A 20060-nucleotide genomic window follows, 5' to 3' on the forward strand; every position below is an offset into this window, starting at 1 on the left:
TAGGGAGAAATTGGAAGAACACAGATGTAAAACCTGCAGGGCAAACACCATTGGATTTCAAAGTCTGAAAGTCATTCATCCTTCGGCTTTAGAAAGTGGCAGTCCCACCCTTTCCAAGGGCCTATGCAGTGGCCCGCCTCTTTCCAAATCAACCTCGGGGAACATAGAGGAGACCACCTCTCGGCTCCACTCTCTCCAGGCATCAGGGCCACCCCTGGGCTCTCTGCCATTTCTGGGGCAGACGCTCAACCCCTCCATGTGGTGTCAGCCAGGCTCTCCCAGTCCCCCAAGGAGCATGCTCTGCCTTCTCCAAGGCCTGAGGCTACACAACTCTTCAATGGCAACAAGATGAGAGGCTCATCCTCACCCTTCAGGGTAAACTCACCCTCTCCATGTATATGGGTGGGTTCACTCTTCTGGCCAAGGTTTCTTGGCTTCAGACCCTAGCTTCCATGGTTCTCATTCTGCAAACTCCAATCTCTCCCTTTTGTGTCCTCCTTTGTCAAGACTGGCGGTGGATCCATTTACACCAACAGTCCCTTCACGCACTCCAGGACTTCTCCATCATTCTCTTCACAATTCCTCCAAAATCTTCCCCTTAGCCATCCAAAACACTGTTCAAACATATCTGGCATTTGCAAACCGTAGCAGCACCCCCACTCTCCGGTACCAAATTCTGTTTTAGTTTGCTAGCTGCCGGAATGCAACACACCAGAGACAGATTGGCTTTTAATAAAAGGGGATTTATTTTGTTAGTTCTTCAGAGGAAAGGCAGCTAACTTTCCTGCTTCGGCTGGTGAGCCTCTCCTGCGGAGTTCATCCAGACCCTCCATCGGAGTCGTCGGCTTCACAGCCTGCCCTGTGGATTTGGACTCTGCGTTCCTGCGGTCACGTGAGACACTTTTATAAATTTTATATTTGCAAGTGTTCCCTGTTGATTCTGTTTCTCTAGAGAACCCTAACTAATACATCTTGGTACCAGGAGTGGGGTACCAAAAATGGGGTAAAAAGGGGGGAAAAGCCCAAATCAAATGGATAGTAGAATATTTGCTTTCTTTCAGATCAAAACTGCAGTTTCTATAGGCTCAGTATAAAAGCAGAAAGCAAAGAACTAATACTAGCTAATGACACCCCCCTGCTACTCCCAATTATTTGGTGGTTAACCTATTGTTGGTCATGGGACCTGAGAAAATTGGTTCTGTCATCTCATTTTCTCTTACTCTAAATCTAAACTTCATTATTCCAACATGGCCTCACTACCTAAGATGATGATTTACATATTGTATAATGATACACTGCAAAATATAATTATATGCTAATAGGAACATTTGTCCAATCTGTATTCTATATTACGCAACAGCTGTTTAGTTATATTAATGTAGTTTGATATGGATTTATATAATTTTATGAGATTTCCATCACGTAAGTAAACAGTACTGGAACAATAAGGCACAAGGGAAATTTGGAGCAAAACAACTATTTTGTGAAGCAGTATCAACAAGAATTTAAAACAGTTCCAAGAATATTCAATTTAAGAATGAGGATTATAAAATACATGATCAGTAAAATGAAAATGATTTTAAGAAGACACAGGATTACTTCCTTTTCAGGTACAAGTTGTTACAACAGGCAAATTTATGTCAAATTAAGAACAGTACCTGGAAATAAACATAAAAAGACAAAAACAGTATTACAGAGTTATTCCTAAATCCAAATACAGTCAATACATTTCTTTACAGAGGTATTTAGGGGAAAATTCTGTAATGTCTCAGAAATATTGAATGTAGTTAGTGCTAGGAATTTCAAAGATGCATCAATGCAAGATGAATTTTTTCCCTATGACCACTAGATGGAGGGGAATATTTGATGTTAGTATAAAGCAAGTTTTTCTGGCCATAGTAAGAACTGAAATAGTGGCTTTGTAATAGATGCCCTCTATAAGCTAATTATTTCCATATGTGAGGACAGGAAGCACCGGTACTCCTCTCAAAGATTAAGAGGTGGAATTTATGTATTTTTAACATATGAAAGGTCCTCAGAATACTTCTTTTAGGAATGAGCTCAAATTGGGAGTAGTATATAAATTTCATAATCACTCATTCACTTCCTAACCCTTATAATCTAGGTTTCACTACAATGAAACTGATCAAAATTAAAAAGTAATTAACAAAGAATGAAAAAGCCAACTAACTATATATCAAATGATGACCATTGATAGCAATGGCTTCTGAAGTGGGTTTTGAAATATAAATGGGAGTTTGCCTGCTAAACAAAATGGGATGCGGGAAAGAGAAAAGCACATGCAAAAACAGCATTAATGAGACATAACTGAAGAACCAAATGTAGTCAGACTATTAGAATGTAAAAAAGTCCTACTGATTTGGAGTTCTTTACTGACTCCAAAATAAATCACTAATCTATCCATTTCCAGCCTCTCCCCTGCCACCACCTTAGCCTACGAAGCCACTCTGATATTTCTGCAGACTACAAAAGTCTTCCCATTCTCCTTTTTTACTCTTCAAGTTCCTGTCTTTTCATGGTACAAAGCCCAAAAAAAGCTTCATAAAATGTTAACTATCTCATTCCTCTTTCCAAAATGCTACTGTGGCCTTCCTTCACATGTGGATGAACTTTTTTCCCACCTTTACAAGCTATTCCCTTCTCTTCCCACCTCTCTTCATCTAACTATGGCATATCATTTTGAATTTCATTTTAAATATCACCTGCTCAGGGAAGATCAACTTTGTGAGTGTTCTGGGTTAAGGTGTCACAGCTGTAAAATCTACTCTACACCTTAGGAAAACAGTCCTTCTATGTTTAATTATTTTGGAACAAATATAAACATTTCCAAAAAATCATATCTAAGATTTAGCAGGAAAAAAAGTATAAAACTTCATCTATAATTGTTCAATAAGCTATAGGAACAGCTTTTTTGCTACTGGCTTTTTTGCAAAACAAACCTTCAGGAATATAACCTGAACATGGACGTAAAATGAAAAATGTTTTTAATTTACATTTATCATAAAGTCTAATAACTTGGACTCCTACTCAATGCCCATTTATTTTTGGTTTCTCAGCCCATGATAGATTAGAGGAAATAACTAGAAGTGGAAATGAGGAAAGGGAAGTAGAAGCGGAGAGAGATACACATGACAGTAGTAGAATGCAGAGATGTCAAAGGAGAAACAGAAAGTAATAATTTAGAAATTAAAGAGGTTATCTTCAATTATCTGCAAATTACTGAACCAACTGTAACATTGTTGAAAACAGGAACTTTTACATTTCCTGCTATGTCTAATTCAGTTTCTTGTCATTCAATCACTGAGTACCTGTTTCTTATAAACAGGCAGTCCCCTGTTATGATCTGCAACACAATATTTATATGGCTTTAACTACCAAACATGTCACCAACCTGTCATTTACAGTTCAGTTAATCACACACCATTAACACAAACTGTGCACTACAGCAAAATATTCTTTGGTTATTACAATGGCATGTTTTTTTTTTTTTTACATGGGCAGGCACCGGGAATTGAACCCTGGTCCTCTGGCATGGCAGGCAAGCATTCTTGCCTGCTGAGCCACCGTGACCCGCCCTATGGCATGATTTTTAACACTGATGATATTCTGAAAAGTTTTTAGAAGAATAATTTGTTGTTCAGATGTTTCTATTATACTATTTATACTCTAAAATAATGATTTTGAATGTATGCCAACAATTGAGTGCTGCTCACAGAAATGCAAATTAACAGTTCTCCTCTGTCTGAGAGACAAGCAAATCAAACTGCAATGTAACACAATAAAAACAGTAATACAGACAACACAGATACAATAGGAGCCAAAAAAAGGAATAATCAACAACTCTTCAGTGAATCTGAGGAAGATGACTGTTGGATCATGTCTGGAAGTATGGATGAGTTGACAGGAATGAAGAAGGGCATTTAAAACAAAGTAATTAACATGAATATAAAAACATGGAAGTAAGAAATAGTCTTACACATTTGGAAGACTATGAATAGTCTGATTTGGCTGAGTGAAACATATAAAAGGGTTGATGATAGATCAACCTTACTAGACAGACAGGTAGAAATCAAGTAGCTCACTGGATATTCTGGAAATAGTCTGGCCAAGAGATGCTGGAGGCCTCATACCAGGTAACAGCGTGGGGAGAAAAGGAAGGGAATGGAATAAATACAGATATTTTAAGTGATGTTAAGATGTAACATCAATGGGAACAAACAAATGGGTATGAGGTAAGAGGAAATAAAAAGTTGTCTATAATGACTCCCAGGTTCTGGCTTGGTCACATATGGTGCCATCAATCAGAAAAGGGACTATAAGAGAAGTATTAAATAAATACTGCTAATCTAATTGTCAGATGAATATGAGATAACTATAATTCGTAAAAGTTAAAAAAAATGAATTTTAGAAAGAGAAACTGAAGTTTTTAATCAATATATTAAGAATGCTTTAAAAAACAAAGAACAGTTGAAATGATATATGAAAAACAAGTACTTGAATATTGTAGAAAGGATTTAAAAAAACCAACAAAACTAAAGGTGAGTAATAGCTTCAATTTACTTATATAATAACTCATGTCCTGGTATTTTTCCAAAGCAATCCATCTACACCACCCAAGTCTAGTCTCCTTTCCCCAAATATGCCACATAACTTCAAATCTCTGGGCTTTTGCACAAAATGCTCTCTTTGCTAGGAATTCAAAACCACCTGCCCTCCGAACTACCTTCCCATTTTTCTCCTACCATGTGCCAGCCTTAACATTCCTCAGAAATACATTCATCAAGGATGACCTAAAAAGTTGATCTTTCTTGTGGCTCTTTCCCCAATTCTTCTTAGCAAAATAAATGTTCTCCTCAGTCATGCTCCTATATGACATGCACCTAACACAGAACTATGTGTGTCTATGTTGTTTCCACCACCCTCTCTACCTGTCTCACTAGCTTCTCAAAAACAGAGATTTTCCCTTATTCAATTTGGTATCCCCAGAGCCAGGGATGTAGAAAATGCACAATCAACACTTGCCTAATTGAAACTAAAAGCGTTTCAAAGCGTTCTGAGATAACACAATATACCAACAGCTGGGGTCAATGTCAACTTATTTTGGAAAGAAGCCGCCACTAAATGGGGTCAATTCCATAGTTTTTCTACTTACCCTTGTGCCTGTTGCCAACGGAGGTCCTAAGAAATGTGATCTGGGAGATTAAGATTCATTATTAACAAAGGTTCCTAAGCCTTGACCATGTCTAGGCAGCTGTACCAGATGTTGGGCAGAGTAGTATAGGATGCTCCAATAACCAGATATAATACAACTCTATGTAGTTTTTGCGGTTAACCAGTTTTCTCAACTTTTAAACATTACACTCAAGTTAATGGGTCCTAATTTGTTGGCTACAGTGTAAATTAGAACACTCTTTTCCTAAAACTTCAGTATTCAAATTAAATTTTCAATTCATAAAAGTTACTACTTTTAGATTCTAGTTCCGATTCTCCCACTAACTTGTCCAATAAATTTAGGTAAGTCACTCATTCCTGATGCTTTATAGTTACTATTTTGTCAGGTTTGGAGACTGAACCGTACTGGAAGTTCTAATCCCTACTGAGGTCCAGGAATGCATTCTGGGATATAACACACAAGTACAAATGCACTTTGTGGAATATTCATACTTTACAGTTTAACTTATGAATGAAAAACCTTTCATTTGTTTTAGTCTAAGTATGTAAAAACAATCTCTGGTTATTTTTGTTACCCTTGATTGAACCTCTCTAATTTCATTATAGAGTACACCTATGAAGTCACGTAATAGGTCTTTTTGAAAGCTTAACAAAACTAATACTATAAATCAATATGTTCTCTGAAGTAGTAACTTTAAGAGGCAATAAAATTATTCCAATGATATTGTCATAGGTTATAATTAATAATGCTTCCAAAATTCTCAAGAAAACGAATCCCATTATGTATTTCTAAAGTAAAACAGCATCATCCATTTTGACATCCCAACTTATTTGTCATACCTGATTGTGAATATATATTTTCAACTAAATCTACTTAAAGGACAAAGCATGGCTAAAGTTGAAGTTATTTGAAAAAATTAAAAACCTGCATATTGTTTATAACAGCACAGGATAGAAAACAGAATGTTTATCAATAAGGAAACTGGTTAAGTAAGGTATGGTACATCCATAAAATCAATGCATTTGTAAAAACTCTTTTCATAATTAATGGAAAAATCTTTAAGATAAATTAAATTAAAAAGAAATGTATAGATATACTACATTCTAATAAAAAAAGGGGAGGGTCAAGGGGTATAATGGAAGGAAAACAATGTATACATTTTAATATTTTTCTGATTTTGAAAATAGGTATATGTTTTACCTATTTAAAAAGTTAGGTTAAAAATGCTTCAGGTCTAAAGTATATCAGGAGACTGGGTAAAGGATGGTATCATCCATATTTTAAAACCTCAACTTCTATGTGAGACTAACAGGAGAGATGCTTATTTGGTGCAAAATTTATACCTTGGATAGTGCATTTCATAATTTAACTTGTATGGTCACATTAGTTGAACACCGTAAGTACAGGGAATCTTGAATAGGGCAGGTGATATTGGTTTGTCCAGATTAGTGCGATGCCCTGATAAATCCCAGAGTGATTTGGAGAGTGAATAAAGTATTTGCAAGTCCCCTTAGGGGAATGTGGAGAAAGGGGGAAAGATTCAATTTCCCCATTTGGAGAATTTCTGATCCTCTTGTAAGCAGTGGGGACAACCAAATCAACAGGCTGAGCCCTTGATCTTGGAGTCTGCCCCAATGAAACTTATTCTTGCAAAGGATAGGAGAAGCTTATTTAAAATTAGGCTTAATCACCCCCCAGAGAACCTCTTCTGTTGCTCAGATATGGCCTTTCTCTCTAAGCCAACAAGGCAAGTGAACTCACTGCTCTCCCTCCCCCTCCTGGGATATGACTCCCAGGAGTGAAAATCTCCCTGGCAATGTGGGACAGAAATCCCAGATGAGCTGGGACCCAGCATCAAAGGATTGAGAAAACCTTCTTGACCAAAAGCGGGAAGAGAGAAACAAGAAAAAATGGTGTCAGTGGCCAGAGATTTTAAACAGAGTTGAAACATTATCCTGGAGGTTATTCTTATGCATTATATATATATCCCTTTTCAGTTTATGGTGTATTTAAGTGGCTAAAGTTAAGTACCTGAAACTGTAGAGCTATGTTCTAGTAGCCTTGTTTCCTGAAGATGATTGTATAATGATAAGAGCTTTTACAATGTGACTGGGTGATTGTGAAAACCTTGTGCCTGATGCTCCCTTTATCTAGGGTATGGACAGATGGTAAAAAAATATATATAGATTAAAAAAATAAACAAATGATAGGGGGAACAAAAGTTAAAATAAATCGGGTAGATAGAAATACTAGTAGTCAAAGAGAGGGAGGGGTAAAGGATATGGTATGTATGAGTTTTTATTTTTATTTCTTTTTCTGGAGTGATGCAACAGTTCTAAAAAATGATCATGGTGATCAATACACAACTATGTGATGATACTGTGAGCCACTGATTGTACACCATGTATGGAATGTTTGTATCCTAAAAATGTTTGTGTTTGTATGTTATTTTTTTGAAAAAATATTTTTTAAAAATGCTTCAGGTTCTGAAGACAATTTTGCTAAGAGGGACTCTAAACATTTTTGAGCAATAATAGAATCACGGTTTGACCTTCCAAGGCCAAGTTAACATTTTTTTGCTCATCATTTGCAAACTGCAATCCACCTCTTCACCCCATAAATAAAAACAATACAGGTTCATTGTGAAAGATTTAGAAGAAATAGATTTTAAAAATAAAAATTAAAAAATCACCCGTAATTTATTTCCAGACTTTATTTTTCTTTATTTTTTTTCCCACCCAACACAATTAGTATATTACAAATTACATTGTTCTAGATATTTTTCAAACTTAACATCTGTAGTTGATTCATGTGTACCCAGCACTGGTGACGGACCCTTCCCCTTCTCTACGCGGTCCTAGTGAGGGTCTTCACTTGGAGTGCCAATGCCACAGAAAAGGGCAAGCAATCCACCTCGTCTCTACAGTGAGTGGTTCATAGATGGGTATTCAGACTTAAACTGGGTCAACAGAAGTACTTCCTGGGATTTCCTTGTTAAAGCTAGCAAGGAATTTTCTTGTCTTTGTGGTTATGACAGGAGGAAGACAACTTTTTACAGAAGACAATTAGGCCAATACAGTGAGGAAAGCAGCCCAAGGAGGAGAGGGTGAAACAGATAAAGACCTGACACCATTATTTGTACCCATAAATCCAGCCATATTTGCCCTTCCAGGTGATGTCAGTCAATATATTCTCTTTTTCATTTAAGGTAGTTTGACTTGTATATCTGTCACTTATACCCAACCCAAGAGTCCTGACTGATGCAATTTATCACAAGTATTTTTTCACGTCATTGAATAGTCCTCAGAAGAATGGTTTGAAATGCTGGCACAGCATTCCATCACATGGATATACCATAATTTATTTAAGCATTCTCCTGATTAGAATTAGTACTCTTTTACTAGTGCTAATTTAGGATGTTTACAATTCTTTGCAATTAATTAAAAAACAAAAACAAAAACTATTATGTGCATTCCTGATGACTATTTTTAAGTAGACAATGCCCAACTGGAAACATATAGTGGTTTTTTGGCATGGGCAAGCTCCGGCGAGAATTATGCCACTGAGCCACTGTTGCCCCACCCCATGTAGTGTTTTTAAAAGTCTCAACCAAACCATCAAAATTTCATTTTAGTAAAGACTACAATCAGAATTCCAAATGTGTATGCAGCACAGGAAATACTGGACCAGACCTTTATAAAAAGTATACCGTTTGAAAATCTCTTCTTGAAGAGTCAACATTTTGTATGTCAAGCAGTAAGTTATAGGGACAGTAGCCTCAGAGGAAGACAACTTGTAACCTCCAAGCTCCTTATTTGTACAGTGAATGCTAAGTTAGTTTTTATCTAAACACATATATCCCTAAAGGTTAGTCTTCTGTCCTTGTCCCATATTATTTCATCGTTCCCTTATTCAAATGGGTTTACTAAGTTCTGCTAGCATCAACTCAAACTCCTTTTAAAAAGTGAAAGTGTCATTTTTTAATTAAGCCATGGAAGGTTCCTTCTAACTTGGGAAACAAAGTTTAATACATCATTTCTCTGCTGATCTTGTTAAATCATCTCCCTCCACCATCAAAAAAGTAGACAAAAAAGAACATTTCTAGAGCATTAAAACTACTATGTATTAAGAAAAAGAATACGAGTGAACATTCATTCACTAACCCTAACTATGCATTTGGAAAACAGTGAGGCTCACAGCTTGGTAATATATATTTAACCAAGTGGAATTATTGAATCTTTTGGACAATTTTTTTCACTTGTCATAGATTAAATGACCTTATTCAAATACACAATGCCCTACATATAACAGGACCTACTAAGGAATAATTTTTTGGTTTGAAGCCAATCTGTCTTAAATCCTTTCTAAAAAGACTACTGGAAATATTAAGCAACTTCATGCTAGAATGGAAGGACTGTGGAATTCTAATATAGGTAACTTATCAATGGCATTATCAATTTAATTAATGAATGGCACTATGGTTATTATTTAGTATAATTACATCAGCAAACACCTGTAAATCTTTAAAATTAACACTGATTAAACATCATTTACCAGTACCAACTATCTCCTATCTCTTCGTTCACTTCAACACAGATTGCTATGCTTGAAAAATGCCTCCTTCTGCCTTGAATAAAAATCTAACAGATCTTAGATATGAGGTCAAGTATACTGAATTTCTTCTTTGTTGTTTCTTCTTATTTATTTGCCAAGTCTGTTCTCTTTTAATTCTTGGGCACAAATCATTATTTACTTTCTTGGATACAAACAATGTAATTTTAGAAATAGGTAGAAATAACTATTTCCACTAGATTGGGGAAGGACAAAAAAGTGATTTAAGATATTAACATTTATCAATGAACAACCTATAAAACTTATGCTGAATTTCAGTGTGGTAAAAAAATACTCTTGACTTCAGATAAAATCGTGACCAAAATGAAGCGACAGCAACAAGTACATTTTTTTAAAAAAAGAAGTCCTTGTAAGACATTAAGTCAATACTACAGACTCTTTAAATCCTAAGAAACAGGACAAATACCCAGGTAAAAAAATATTAAAAACAAAATATCTTGTGGAGCCCGCCCATGCAAAAAAAACCAAACCAAAACAAACAAACAAAAAATATCACTTCTCTTTTGGCAACATGTATGCATGAAATGGCAATCAGTCCCATCAATCTTTTTTTTTTAATTTTGAAATATATAATGATTGAAGGAAATTGGCTAAGTAAAACAAATTATTAATTAAATTTTATGATATACAAAGAGTTTAGCTGTTATTAGATGAAGTGTTAAGAGTTTTCACTTTCGGGAGTTTTATGATGGGGAATCCAGAATGGCGTGGCAAAGAGGGACATAGACATAGATAGACACATGCACTCAACCTAACAGAATCCTGAAAACAAAAACCATTTCATTTAATTATGCACTAGTGTAAACTATTACTTTTTTTTGTTCAGAAACAAAAAAGTTAAAGCAACTACATATTCAACTTAATTATACTGCATATCTAGTTCAGGCCCTAAAACGCTAGAGAAAAGTAGCCAAGTTAAAACCTTGTATGTGCAATTAAGATTCTCATAAAAATTGAGTAGTTCATGGGACAATAAGCGTCTCATTGTCATTCCTAAATAAACTCTTACTGATGACCTTCAAATTAATCACAGTGCCAATAAGCATATATTCAATAATCACTCCTTAGGAAAGAAATGAGGACAAATATTTAAAACACAAACTAAAAATACAAACACATTTAAAAAACATTTCAACAGTTGCAAAAACATTTGTAGTATAAACATGTAAACAAATAAAAATGCATAATATAATACAAGTAACGGTCTTAATGAACCGTTTTAACATGGAAAGATAAATTGGAAATGGCTTATGGATTACCCCTATACAAAAACGTTATATATGTGAAACAGGCCTTGAGAATTTCTAGCACTGAAAATATGTGTCAGACTTCCCTAAGCAGCTACTTCACAACTTTACGATAACGCAGCATCACAGTAATATACAAGTCATGTTCCAAACGTCCCCAAAACACAAAGCAAAGTTGACGCTAATTCTTGGTCCGGATAATTTTTCTTAGTTTCAACAGATATGCATTTAAAATAGCAACCTGAAATGTTAGGGCTTTTTAAAAGCTTTAAATCTGCTCATAAATTTAACCTTGAATGTTTAAAAGTCACCAATCAACTAGACAAATTCGTTAATTTCCAAGCAACTGGTATTTTCAACTTTGAAAACTGGAAAATTTCTAAGTCTAGGAAAAAGCCATTGGCTCCTTCTCCCTACCCAACCTTCCCTCCTCAAAAAACAATCTCCTCTCTAGTTCTCTTCAACGAACAGAAGAAGTTCAACGACTTTCTTTTTTCAGATGTCCTAGCTCTGAACTCTCCACGGCACCTTTACCTCAAATGAAGACTGACCCTAGACAAGCTATGTCTCCAGGAGGAGCAAAAGTGGTGTTTCGCGGTCAGGCCTAGGTGCAGTAGGCTCCTACAATTCTCAGACTCTTCTCCCAGCATCCTGCACCTGCTCAGTTCCAATGTAAAGAGGGGCCCGGAATCCTGGGCCTGAAAAGGCAATGCCAGGGCCTGGACCGTTGCCGGGTCCCCAAAGCAGCTCGCGCGGAGAAGGATGAGGTAGTAGTGGGGAACCGGGAACCAGGCTCCCGGGGCTAGAGGCGTCCGAGTAAACCGGGGAGCCACTCTGACTTAGAGCGCAATATTTGGGACCCCCTGGGTTACCTCCTTAACCGTCCCCTCCCCCATGCTGGAAAAGCAGGGCCCAGGCCGGGTGCGGGATGGGGGAGGAGGTAAACCCGTCCTGTCACTGTACTGGGAGAGGCTAGAGGGAACACATGCTTTACGGCGAGAGGCCGCAGCCGCCCCCTATCCAATCCCGAAAGCCAGGGACCACCTCCAGAGCCAGAATTCCGTTCCCTGCGCCTCACCAGGTCGTAGTCCTCCTCATCATCGCACATGAAATCATCCTCCATGTCAGACATCTTGGCCGGGAAAGGGGGAGGGGGAGGAGAAATTGGAGACAACCTCCTCCCACAATCCTTTGCGACGCACAGGCGTCACTCCCAGTTTCTCTCCCTAGCTTTCCCGTCGCTCTTAAAGGAACTGAATATTTCCTCCCGGAACAAATGCGCTTGACCTTGGAGAGGACTCCCTACGACGCCAAAAAGGAGCGCACCACCCCCTCTTCCTGTGAGACGGTTGGTGCCTTAGCAACTTAGCCTAGCAACTGGGGAATCGTGAGGTTTACGCCAGGTCTGTGGGCCTCCTCTGAGAGGACTCGGTAAGCTCGCGCTTACATTGAGCAGTTTCTAGCCTCCTGGGCAAGGGAGCAGTTTATTATCTTGCCTGGGACACTGGAATCATATAATTATGGTGAAAGATCGCCTAGGACCAGAAGCGTTCCCCGGAGAAAAGGCTGACAAGCCCGTAATATATGACAGGTAGTATTATTTATGCCGTTATTGCCTATGCATTTAAGTCCACACATTGTGGAGGCTGTTTCTATGCTATTTGAGACTTTTCAATAACACATTTACATGTAATGTTTGTTATATGTGTAACTGGCAACCGATTCTGTGCATATCCTAGATAAAGTAAGCATCAATCAATTGAGGTGTTAAAATCTTATTCAGTTGTTTAACGAATTATAAACTGACCTTTATGGTTATTGAGACCAAATTATGGTAACACTTTTCTATCAGTTTTTTTTTTTAAGTGTGGTATTGTACAAAATCATTAGGAGAAGTCGAAATAAATGAAATTGAAATGGAAGGACTCTGCTTTTCAAACAATTAGCATTTTAAAAATAAACTTTAAGTTTTGCCAACTCAAATTTTATGTAGCTATAGCATGGATATAATATTGGATTTTTTTTTGCACCTAGTATGTAGCAACATAGGACAATGTGAACAATATATTCCTGACGATGATTATTTTGATGGTTGCATAAAAATCTTTCTTTGAATGTACCAATGCATTATAATTGACTTAAGCATGCCAGTTTTGTTATACGTTTAGGATGTTGCAAAAATAGCACTAGTTTATACAATACTGCAGTGAATATCTTTATCACTTTATTTTTCCTTTGGGCAAAAGTCCAAGAAGAGGAGTAATAGGCTTGTTTTTATTTATTTATTTATTTATTTTTTATTAATTAAAGAAAAAAAGAAATTAACACAACATTTAGAAATCATTCCATTCTACATATGCAATCAGTAATTCTTAACATCATCACGTAGATGCATGATCATCATTTCTTAGTACATTTGCATCGATTTAGGAAAAGAACTAGCAAAACAACAGAAAAAGAAATAGAATGTTAATATAGAGAAAAAAATAAAAAATAATAATAATAAAAAAAAGAAAAGGAAAAAGAAAAAAAACAAAAGACACAAACAAGCAAACAAACAAACAAAAACTATAGCTCAGATGCAGCTTCATTCAGGGTTTTAACATAATTACATTACAATTAGGTATTATTGTGCTGTCCATTTTTGAGTTTTTGTATCTAGTCCTGTTGCACAGTCTGTATCCCTTCAGCTCCAATTACCCATGATCTTACCCTGTTTCTAACTCCTGCTTGTCTCTGTTACCAATGACATATTCCAAGTTTATTCTCGAATGTCGGTTCACATCAGTGGGACCATACAGTATTTGTCCTTTAGTTTTTGGCTAGACTCACTCAGCATAATGTTCTCTAGGTCCATCCATGTTATTACATGCTTCATAAGTTTATTCTATCTTAAAGCTGCATAATATTCCATCGTATGTATATACCACAGTTTGTTTAGCCATTCGTCTGTTGATGGCTTGGTTTTTTTTTTTTTTTTTTTTTTTTAGTAGTCTCTTCACTTGATATCTTTTTGGTCATAGTCATATTTATAATAATAATAATATGGTGTCTTTTATGTGTGCACTTTTTCCCATAATAGGGTCTTTAACTCCCAACATTTTATTATGGAAAATTTCAAACATGCAAAAACGGGAAGAATGGTCCAGTGAAAACCTGTATATCCACTATCTGCTTTCTTTAATTGTGTGTGTATGTGTTTATTTTCCCTGAATCAATTAAAAAATTTAAAGTAAGATGTAGATATCATAACATACTGCCCCTAAAAGCAGATACATATGTCTCCTAAAAATGAGAGATTCTCCTAAGTACTGAGAATATCATTGGAACACATAAGAAAATTAATTTCCTAATATCTAGTCCAATCTGTGCTCAGAATTTCTCTATTAGACATAGCATTTTTTAGAACTTTTTTTATTGTATAATATATATACAAAGCAAAGAAAGAAAAAAGTTAACAGTTTTCAAAGCACTCTTTAACAAGTAGTTACAGGACAGATTCAAGAGTTTGTCATGGGTTACCATATGATCCTCTCAAATTTTTCCTTCTAGCTACTCCAGAATATAGGAGGCTAGAAGGAATAAATTTTTTTTTATCGTCACAATGAACTTTTTTTTCTTTTTTTGTGAAAAATAACATATATATGAAAAAGCGATAAATGTCAAAGCAAGCATAACACTTAGTTGTAGAACAGAGTTCAGACTTTGGTGTGGGTTACAATTCCACAATTTTAGGTTTTTACTACTAGCTGCTCTAAAATACTGGAGACTAAAAGAAATATCAATATAATGATTCAGCAATCATACTCATTAGTTAAACCCTTCCTTCTCTGTTTAAATCCACCATCAACTTTGATCTTTCTTTCCCACTCTTTAGGGGTATTTGGGCTATGGCCATTCTAACTTTATGGTGTTGGAAGGGATTATCGGTAATATGGGGTTGGGAGATGAAACTGACTGATGTTCTGGAGAAGCTGGGCCTTCTAGGTTTCAGGACTTATCTGGTCCAGGGACCCATCTGGAGGTTGTAGGGTTCTGAAATGTTACCCGAGTGCATGGAACCTTTGTAGAATCTTATGTATTGCCTTAGATGTTCTTTGGGATTGGCTGGAATGGTTTTTGTTGGGGTTTGGAGAGTTACGATAGGTAGGAATGTCTAACTGAAGCTTATGTAAGAGTGACCTCCAGAGTAATCTGTTGACTCTATTTGAATTCTCTCAGCCACTGATACTTTATTAGTTACACTTCTTTTCCCTCTTTTGGTCAGGATGGAATTGTTGATCCCATGATGACATCCTGGGAGTCATTTTCCACGCTCCTGGATGTCGTACACATAGCATTTTAAATGGAAAGAACCTTTAATGATATCTCTTTAGAGTCCACAGCTTCCCGAGTCATGGAAATTCATTAGAATATAACTTGGGTACTCAGGGGCTAATGCATGTTTGTTGAATAAACATATTAATGAATTAATCTTTCTGTGCAGGGAATGCCCTTATATCTTTCTCTACTCATCAAATTCTTTTTCTGAACAAAAAAATCATTTTCTGTCCTTAAAAGTGCATTTAAATGTCATTTCACTTACATAGCCTATCCTGAATATTTTGTGCAATTATCATATTGCTTTTTAAAAATTTTTACAGAATGCATCGGTATGATGTGGTATACTTGTTGAAAGTGGGTCCTATTTTATTGAGGTATAATTTAACAACTGTATTGTGGTACATTAAACTGCATATATTAAAATGTGCAGTTCAATGACTTCTTTTTTTTTTTTTTTTTTTACGTGGGCAGGCACCGGGAATTGAACCCGGGTCCTCTGAGTTCAATGGCTTTTGACCCATGAAGCTATCATCACAATCAAGATAATGAGCATATTCAGTATCCCCAGTTTCGTCATTGCCCCTTGGTTATTACATTCTCCCTCCTTTACTTTTTCCAGGCAACCATTGATCTACTTTCTGTCACTATTAATTAGTTTGCATTCTCTAGAACTTTATATGAATGGAAACATTCATATAAAATCTAATTTTGCCTGACTTCTCTTACTCAGTATCATTATTTTGAGATCCATCCATATTGTTGTATATATCATAGTTTGTTTCTTTTTATTGCTGAGTGTTATGCTGTGTGGATATACCACCATTTATCCATTTACGTATTGATGGATGTTATGGATATTTGAGTTTGTTTCCCCTTTCAGTTTTTGACTAATATAAACAAAGCTGCCAAGAAAATTTATGTGCAAGTTTTCGTGAGGACATATGTTTTCATTTCTCTTAGGTAATGTGGTGACCAAACTCTTAAGTTGGCCTCCATTATCCATGCTGTTGGATAATCCTTTCCCTTGAGTGTTGGGAAAAAATCTGGCAAAAGCTGATGTATGTGATTATATTACAAAATCTTGTAAGCCCTTTTTGTAAGAGGGAGACTTTTTCTCTGTTGGTTTTGAGGAAGAAAGTTGCCATGTTGGTAAGAACCATTGTGGCAGAAAGCTGAGGGTAACATCAAATAAACAGCCAGCAAGAAACTGATGTCCTCACTTGGACAACTCACAAGTAACTGAATGCTGCTAACCAATACATAAATCCTGGAAGCAGATCCTTCTCTACTCAAGCCTCAGATAAGACTTGATGAATTACCTGAAGCAGAGGACCCAGCTAAGCTATGCCCTGACTCCTGAACCACAGAAACTGGGGGATAGTAGTTGTATATTGTTTTACACTGCTAAATTTGTTGTAAGATTATTTCACAGCCATAGTTGCAAATACAGATGAATATCTTGTAATGTAATAGTTGTGTCATATGATTAGTGTGTGCTTAACATTTTAAGAAACACTCAAATTGTTCTCCTTAGTGGTTTTATACTATTATGCCTTTCCAACAGTCATGTGTAAGCATTCTAATTCCTCCACCTTGTCAACACTTGTTATAGTTAATTTTTTTAATTTTAGCCACTCTAGTGGGAATGTGGTAGTATCTTGTGGTTTTAATTTCTATTTCCTTAGTGAATAATGAGCATTTTTTCTAATTCTTTAATGATTAGTGAACATTTTTTCATGTTCTTACCTGTCATCCATGTATCATTTAAGATATCTGAAGAAGTTTATCTTCAGTTATTTTGCCTATCTTTAAACATTGGGTTGTCTTTTCTTTAAAGAGTTATTTACATGTTTATCAGATATATAATTTTTACATATTTTCTCCCAGTCTATGACTTGCCTTTTCATACAGCAGTGTCTTTTTTTTGTTTTTTTTTTCCGTATACTATATGGTGGGGTCACATTTCATTGTTTTTCCATGTGAGTATCCATTATTGCAGCACCATTTGTTAAATTTTTTGTTTGTCTGCTTTTGCTTTTTTTGGGGGTGGGGGGAGTGCATGGACCAGGAATTGGACCCAGATCTCCTGCATACAGGCATAGCAATGTCTTTTGGAGAGCAAAAGAAATGTTTATTTTGATGAAGTCCAGTTTATTTCTGTTTTCTTTTATAGTTAATGCGTTTTGTGTTCTATTTAAGGTGTCTTTTCCACACCCAAGGTCAATAATATTTTCTCTTATGCTTCCTAATAGTTTTTTGTAGTTTCAGCTCTTACCTTTAAGTCTGATCCATTTTTTTTTATTTAGTGTGAAGTAAGTATGGAGGTTCATTCTTCTTCTTCTTCTTGTATATAGTTGATCAGATTGTTCCAGCATCATTTGTTGAGAAGATGATCCTTTTACTGTTGAATTGCCTTGATATCTTTTTCAAAAATCAATTGACCATTTGATTGCCAACATAATTTGACCTTTTTTTTTTTTGGTAATTTTATAGTACCTTATATTATGATTATTTTGCTCTTACTCTTTGAGGACATATCTCTGAATCCACTGAAACTCAACATTGTACCTGGCATATAGAGAATGCTCAATGAATATTGGATGTATTTAAGCAGACTATAGCATTCATGACTCTTCATTAGCCTGGACCATTGGTTACCCCAAATAGGCTCATGATTTGGTGTCTGTTCAGACTGATCATCCTTTAAAAACTACTACATTTATTTAGAGAGGCTAAGCACTGTGTTTTAGAAGAGTTGAAAAGGAGATTCCTTTTGCATTAGTCAAAGTCTGGGGCAAGAAACTAATGGCATACTCAAGGGGTTTAATGAAGAGAGTTTAATGAAAGGAGTTTAGTGAAGAAACTATTGTAGAGAATAAGGGGAACCAGCAAGGGATGCTGAAGCACCCAGACGTGAGTAACAGGCTGGAAGTCATTACCACACCTGAAGGCTTTAAGAAATAGGCTTAAGGCCCTGAAGAAATGGTTTTACCAGAGCTCAGCAAGAGTGGGAACTATGGAGGATAGGTGTCCCAACAGCAGCTGTAATATTGAGAAACACGCCATTGCAAAGGTAGGGTGGGATGTGGGGGCAGGGGGTGATAAATACCCCAACCTCTCTGTTCTTTTGCCCTTTGATCTGTCAAGTGCTTCCTGTTGACCAAATCCAACCAGAAGTCAGAAGCTAAAGGGGCCATATATAGTTATAGAAATCAGTTTCCAGAAGCATAGAGAAGGGTGGAGAAGGGATCCAAGAGTCAAATAGAGCACTACATTCTCTCATGCAATTCAGCTGTAGTATAATTATAAATGCACTCTGAGAAGGATTTCTCTTTCTTTCAAAGGTAAATTAGTGACCATCTGTTTTTGCTGGGAGCATATCCTGTGATTTTACCATGCAACCTAAGTGGCTTATTTCCTCCTACATTTAAAATTCACTCCTCCCTGAGAGGAGAGGAGTTCTTATATTCCACTGATGGGTTAGTGCACCTTACAGATCGATGTCGAGAACTTCCCGAATTAGTTCTGTCTTTAATTTGCTCAATCTTCTCAGATTAAATAAAATGCTGTAAGTGAATGCATACTGCACTCAATAAATGTATCATTTTTAGCTCTGTCACCTACTTGTAAGAGGCCTTCAGGATGTTCTATACTGCAGTTACATCCTTCATCTGCAAAATTGCCATGGGAGAAATATACAAATAGAGGGGGATTACGCATAACTAATGCTAAAAGTTTTCATTCCTTACATTGATGCTTTACCTTGTAAACATGCCTCTAAGTTTTTGGATGTGATCACACAATTTTAGCAACACTTTTATTGTTTGTTATTTTGTTATCTCTGATGCCCACCTGTTTTTATTTTTAAATGGTAACCAAACCACCCTAATTTTGTGAAACTAGCCTATTTTTCAGTAAAATGCATGGTGTGGAGGCAAAGCAGCAGGCTGACACTGTTATACTATAATTTGTTTCTTTCCTTTATGAAATCCACAAATTCTTAAATCCTCATGTGATTGCCCCTGTGAAATAAAGCAGTCCTTAATTGACAATTTTGCATAGGAATACTGTAGCTTCCATTGCCACTCCCCATGCCACCTCCTTTCCCTTTTCGAGACCACCATACTTCTGTTTAACAGAATCGCCTTCAATTCCAGAGCCCTCTCTTTCACCCTTTGGAGATTTTAACTAGAGCATTTCTCTATTCCTCCCAGTTTTTGCCTATTTCTCCGAATTTCTGTCTTCCTCTTCTTTTTTTTTTTTTTTTTTTTTTTTTTTTTATTAACGGAAAGAAAAAAAAGAAATTAACACAACATTTAGAAATCATACCATTCTACATATGCACTCAGTAATTCTTAACATCATCACATAGATGCATGATCATTGTTTCTTAGTACATTTGCATCAGTTTAGAGGAACTAGCAACACAACAGAAAAAGATATAAAATGTTAATATAAAGAAAAGAAATAAAAGTAGTAGTAATAGTAAAAAACAACAACAAACAAACCAACAAGCAAACAAAAACAAAAAAAAACCCTATAGCTCAGATGCAGCTTCATTCAGTATTTTAACATGATTACTTTACAATTAGGTATTATTGTGCTGTCCATTTTTGAGTTTTTGTATCTAGTCCTGTTGCACAGTCTGTATCCCTTCAGCTTCA

General features: G+C 36.1%; 2 protein-coding genes across 8 annotated transcripts in view; one reads left to right on the top strand and one right to left on the bottom strand.

Annotated features, from left to right (window-relative positions):
• The window catches only part of COPS2 (COP9 signalosome subunit 2), a 32864-nt gene extending 20540 nt beyond the window's left edge, over window positions 1–12324 (bottom strand). Inside the window, exon 1 of one of the 3 annotated variants that reach the window (XM_077127840.1) lies at window positions 11608–12089. Coding sequence is in view for 2 of the 3 variants with exons in the window: in XM_077127839.1 (XP_076983954.1) it covers window positions 12152–12205 (54 nt within the window). In the remaining variant the exon portion in view is untranslated. Of the gene's footprint in view, window positions 1–11607; window positions 12090–12151 lie in introns of those variants that run through there. The other 2 variants (XM_077127839.1, XM_077127838.1) reach the window with 2 other exon arrangements.
• Window positions 12258–20060, top strand: part of GALK2 (galactokinase 2) — a 207016-nt gene continuing 199213 nt past the window's right edge. For 3 of the 5 annotated variants that reach the window (XM_077127835.1, XM_077127834.1, XM_077127832.1), the window contains exon 1: window positions 12428–12664. Coding sequence is in view for 1 of the 5 variants with exons in the window: in XM_077127832.1 (XP_076983947.1) it covers window positions 12594–12664 (71 nt within the window). In the remaining 4 variants the exon portion in view is untranslated. Of the gene's footprint in view, window positions 12665–20060 lie in introns of all 5 variants that reach the window. The other 2 variants (XM_077127836.1, XM_077127837.1) reach the window with 2 other exon arrangements.

The sequence above is a fragment of the Tamandua tetradactyla genome, chromosome 14, assembly GCF_023851605.1.
Source record: "Tamandua tetradactyla isolate mTamTet1 chromosome 14, mTamTet1.pri, whole genome shotgun sequence".
NCBI classification, from domain to species: Eukaryota; Metazoa; Chordata; class Mammalia; order Pilosa; family Myrmecophagidae; genus Tamandua; species Tamandua tetradactyla.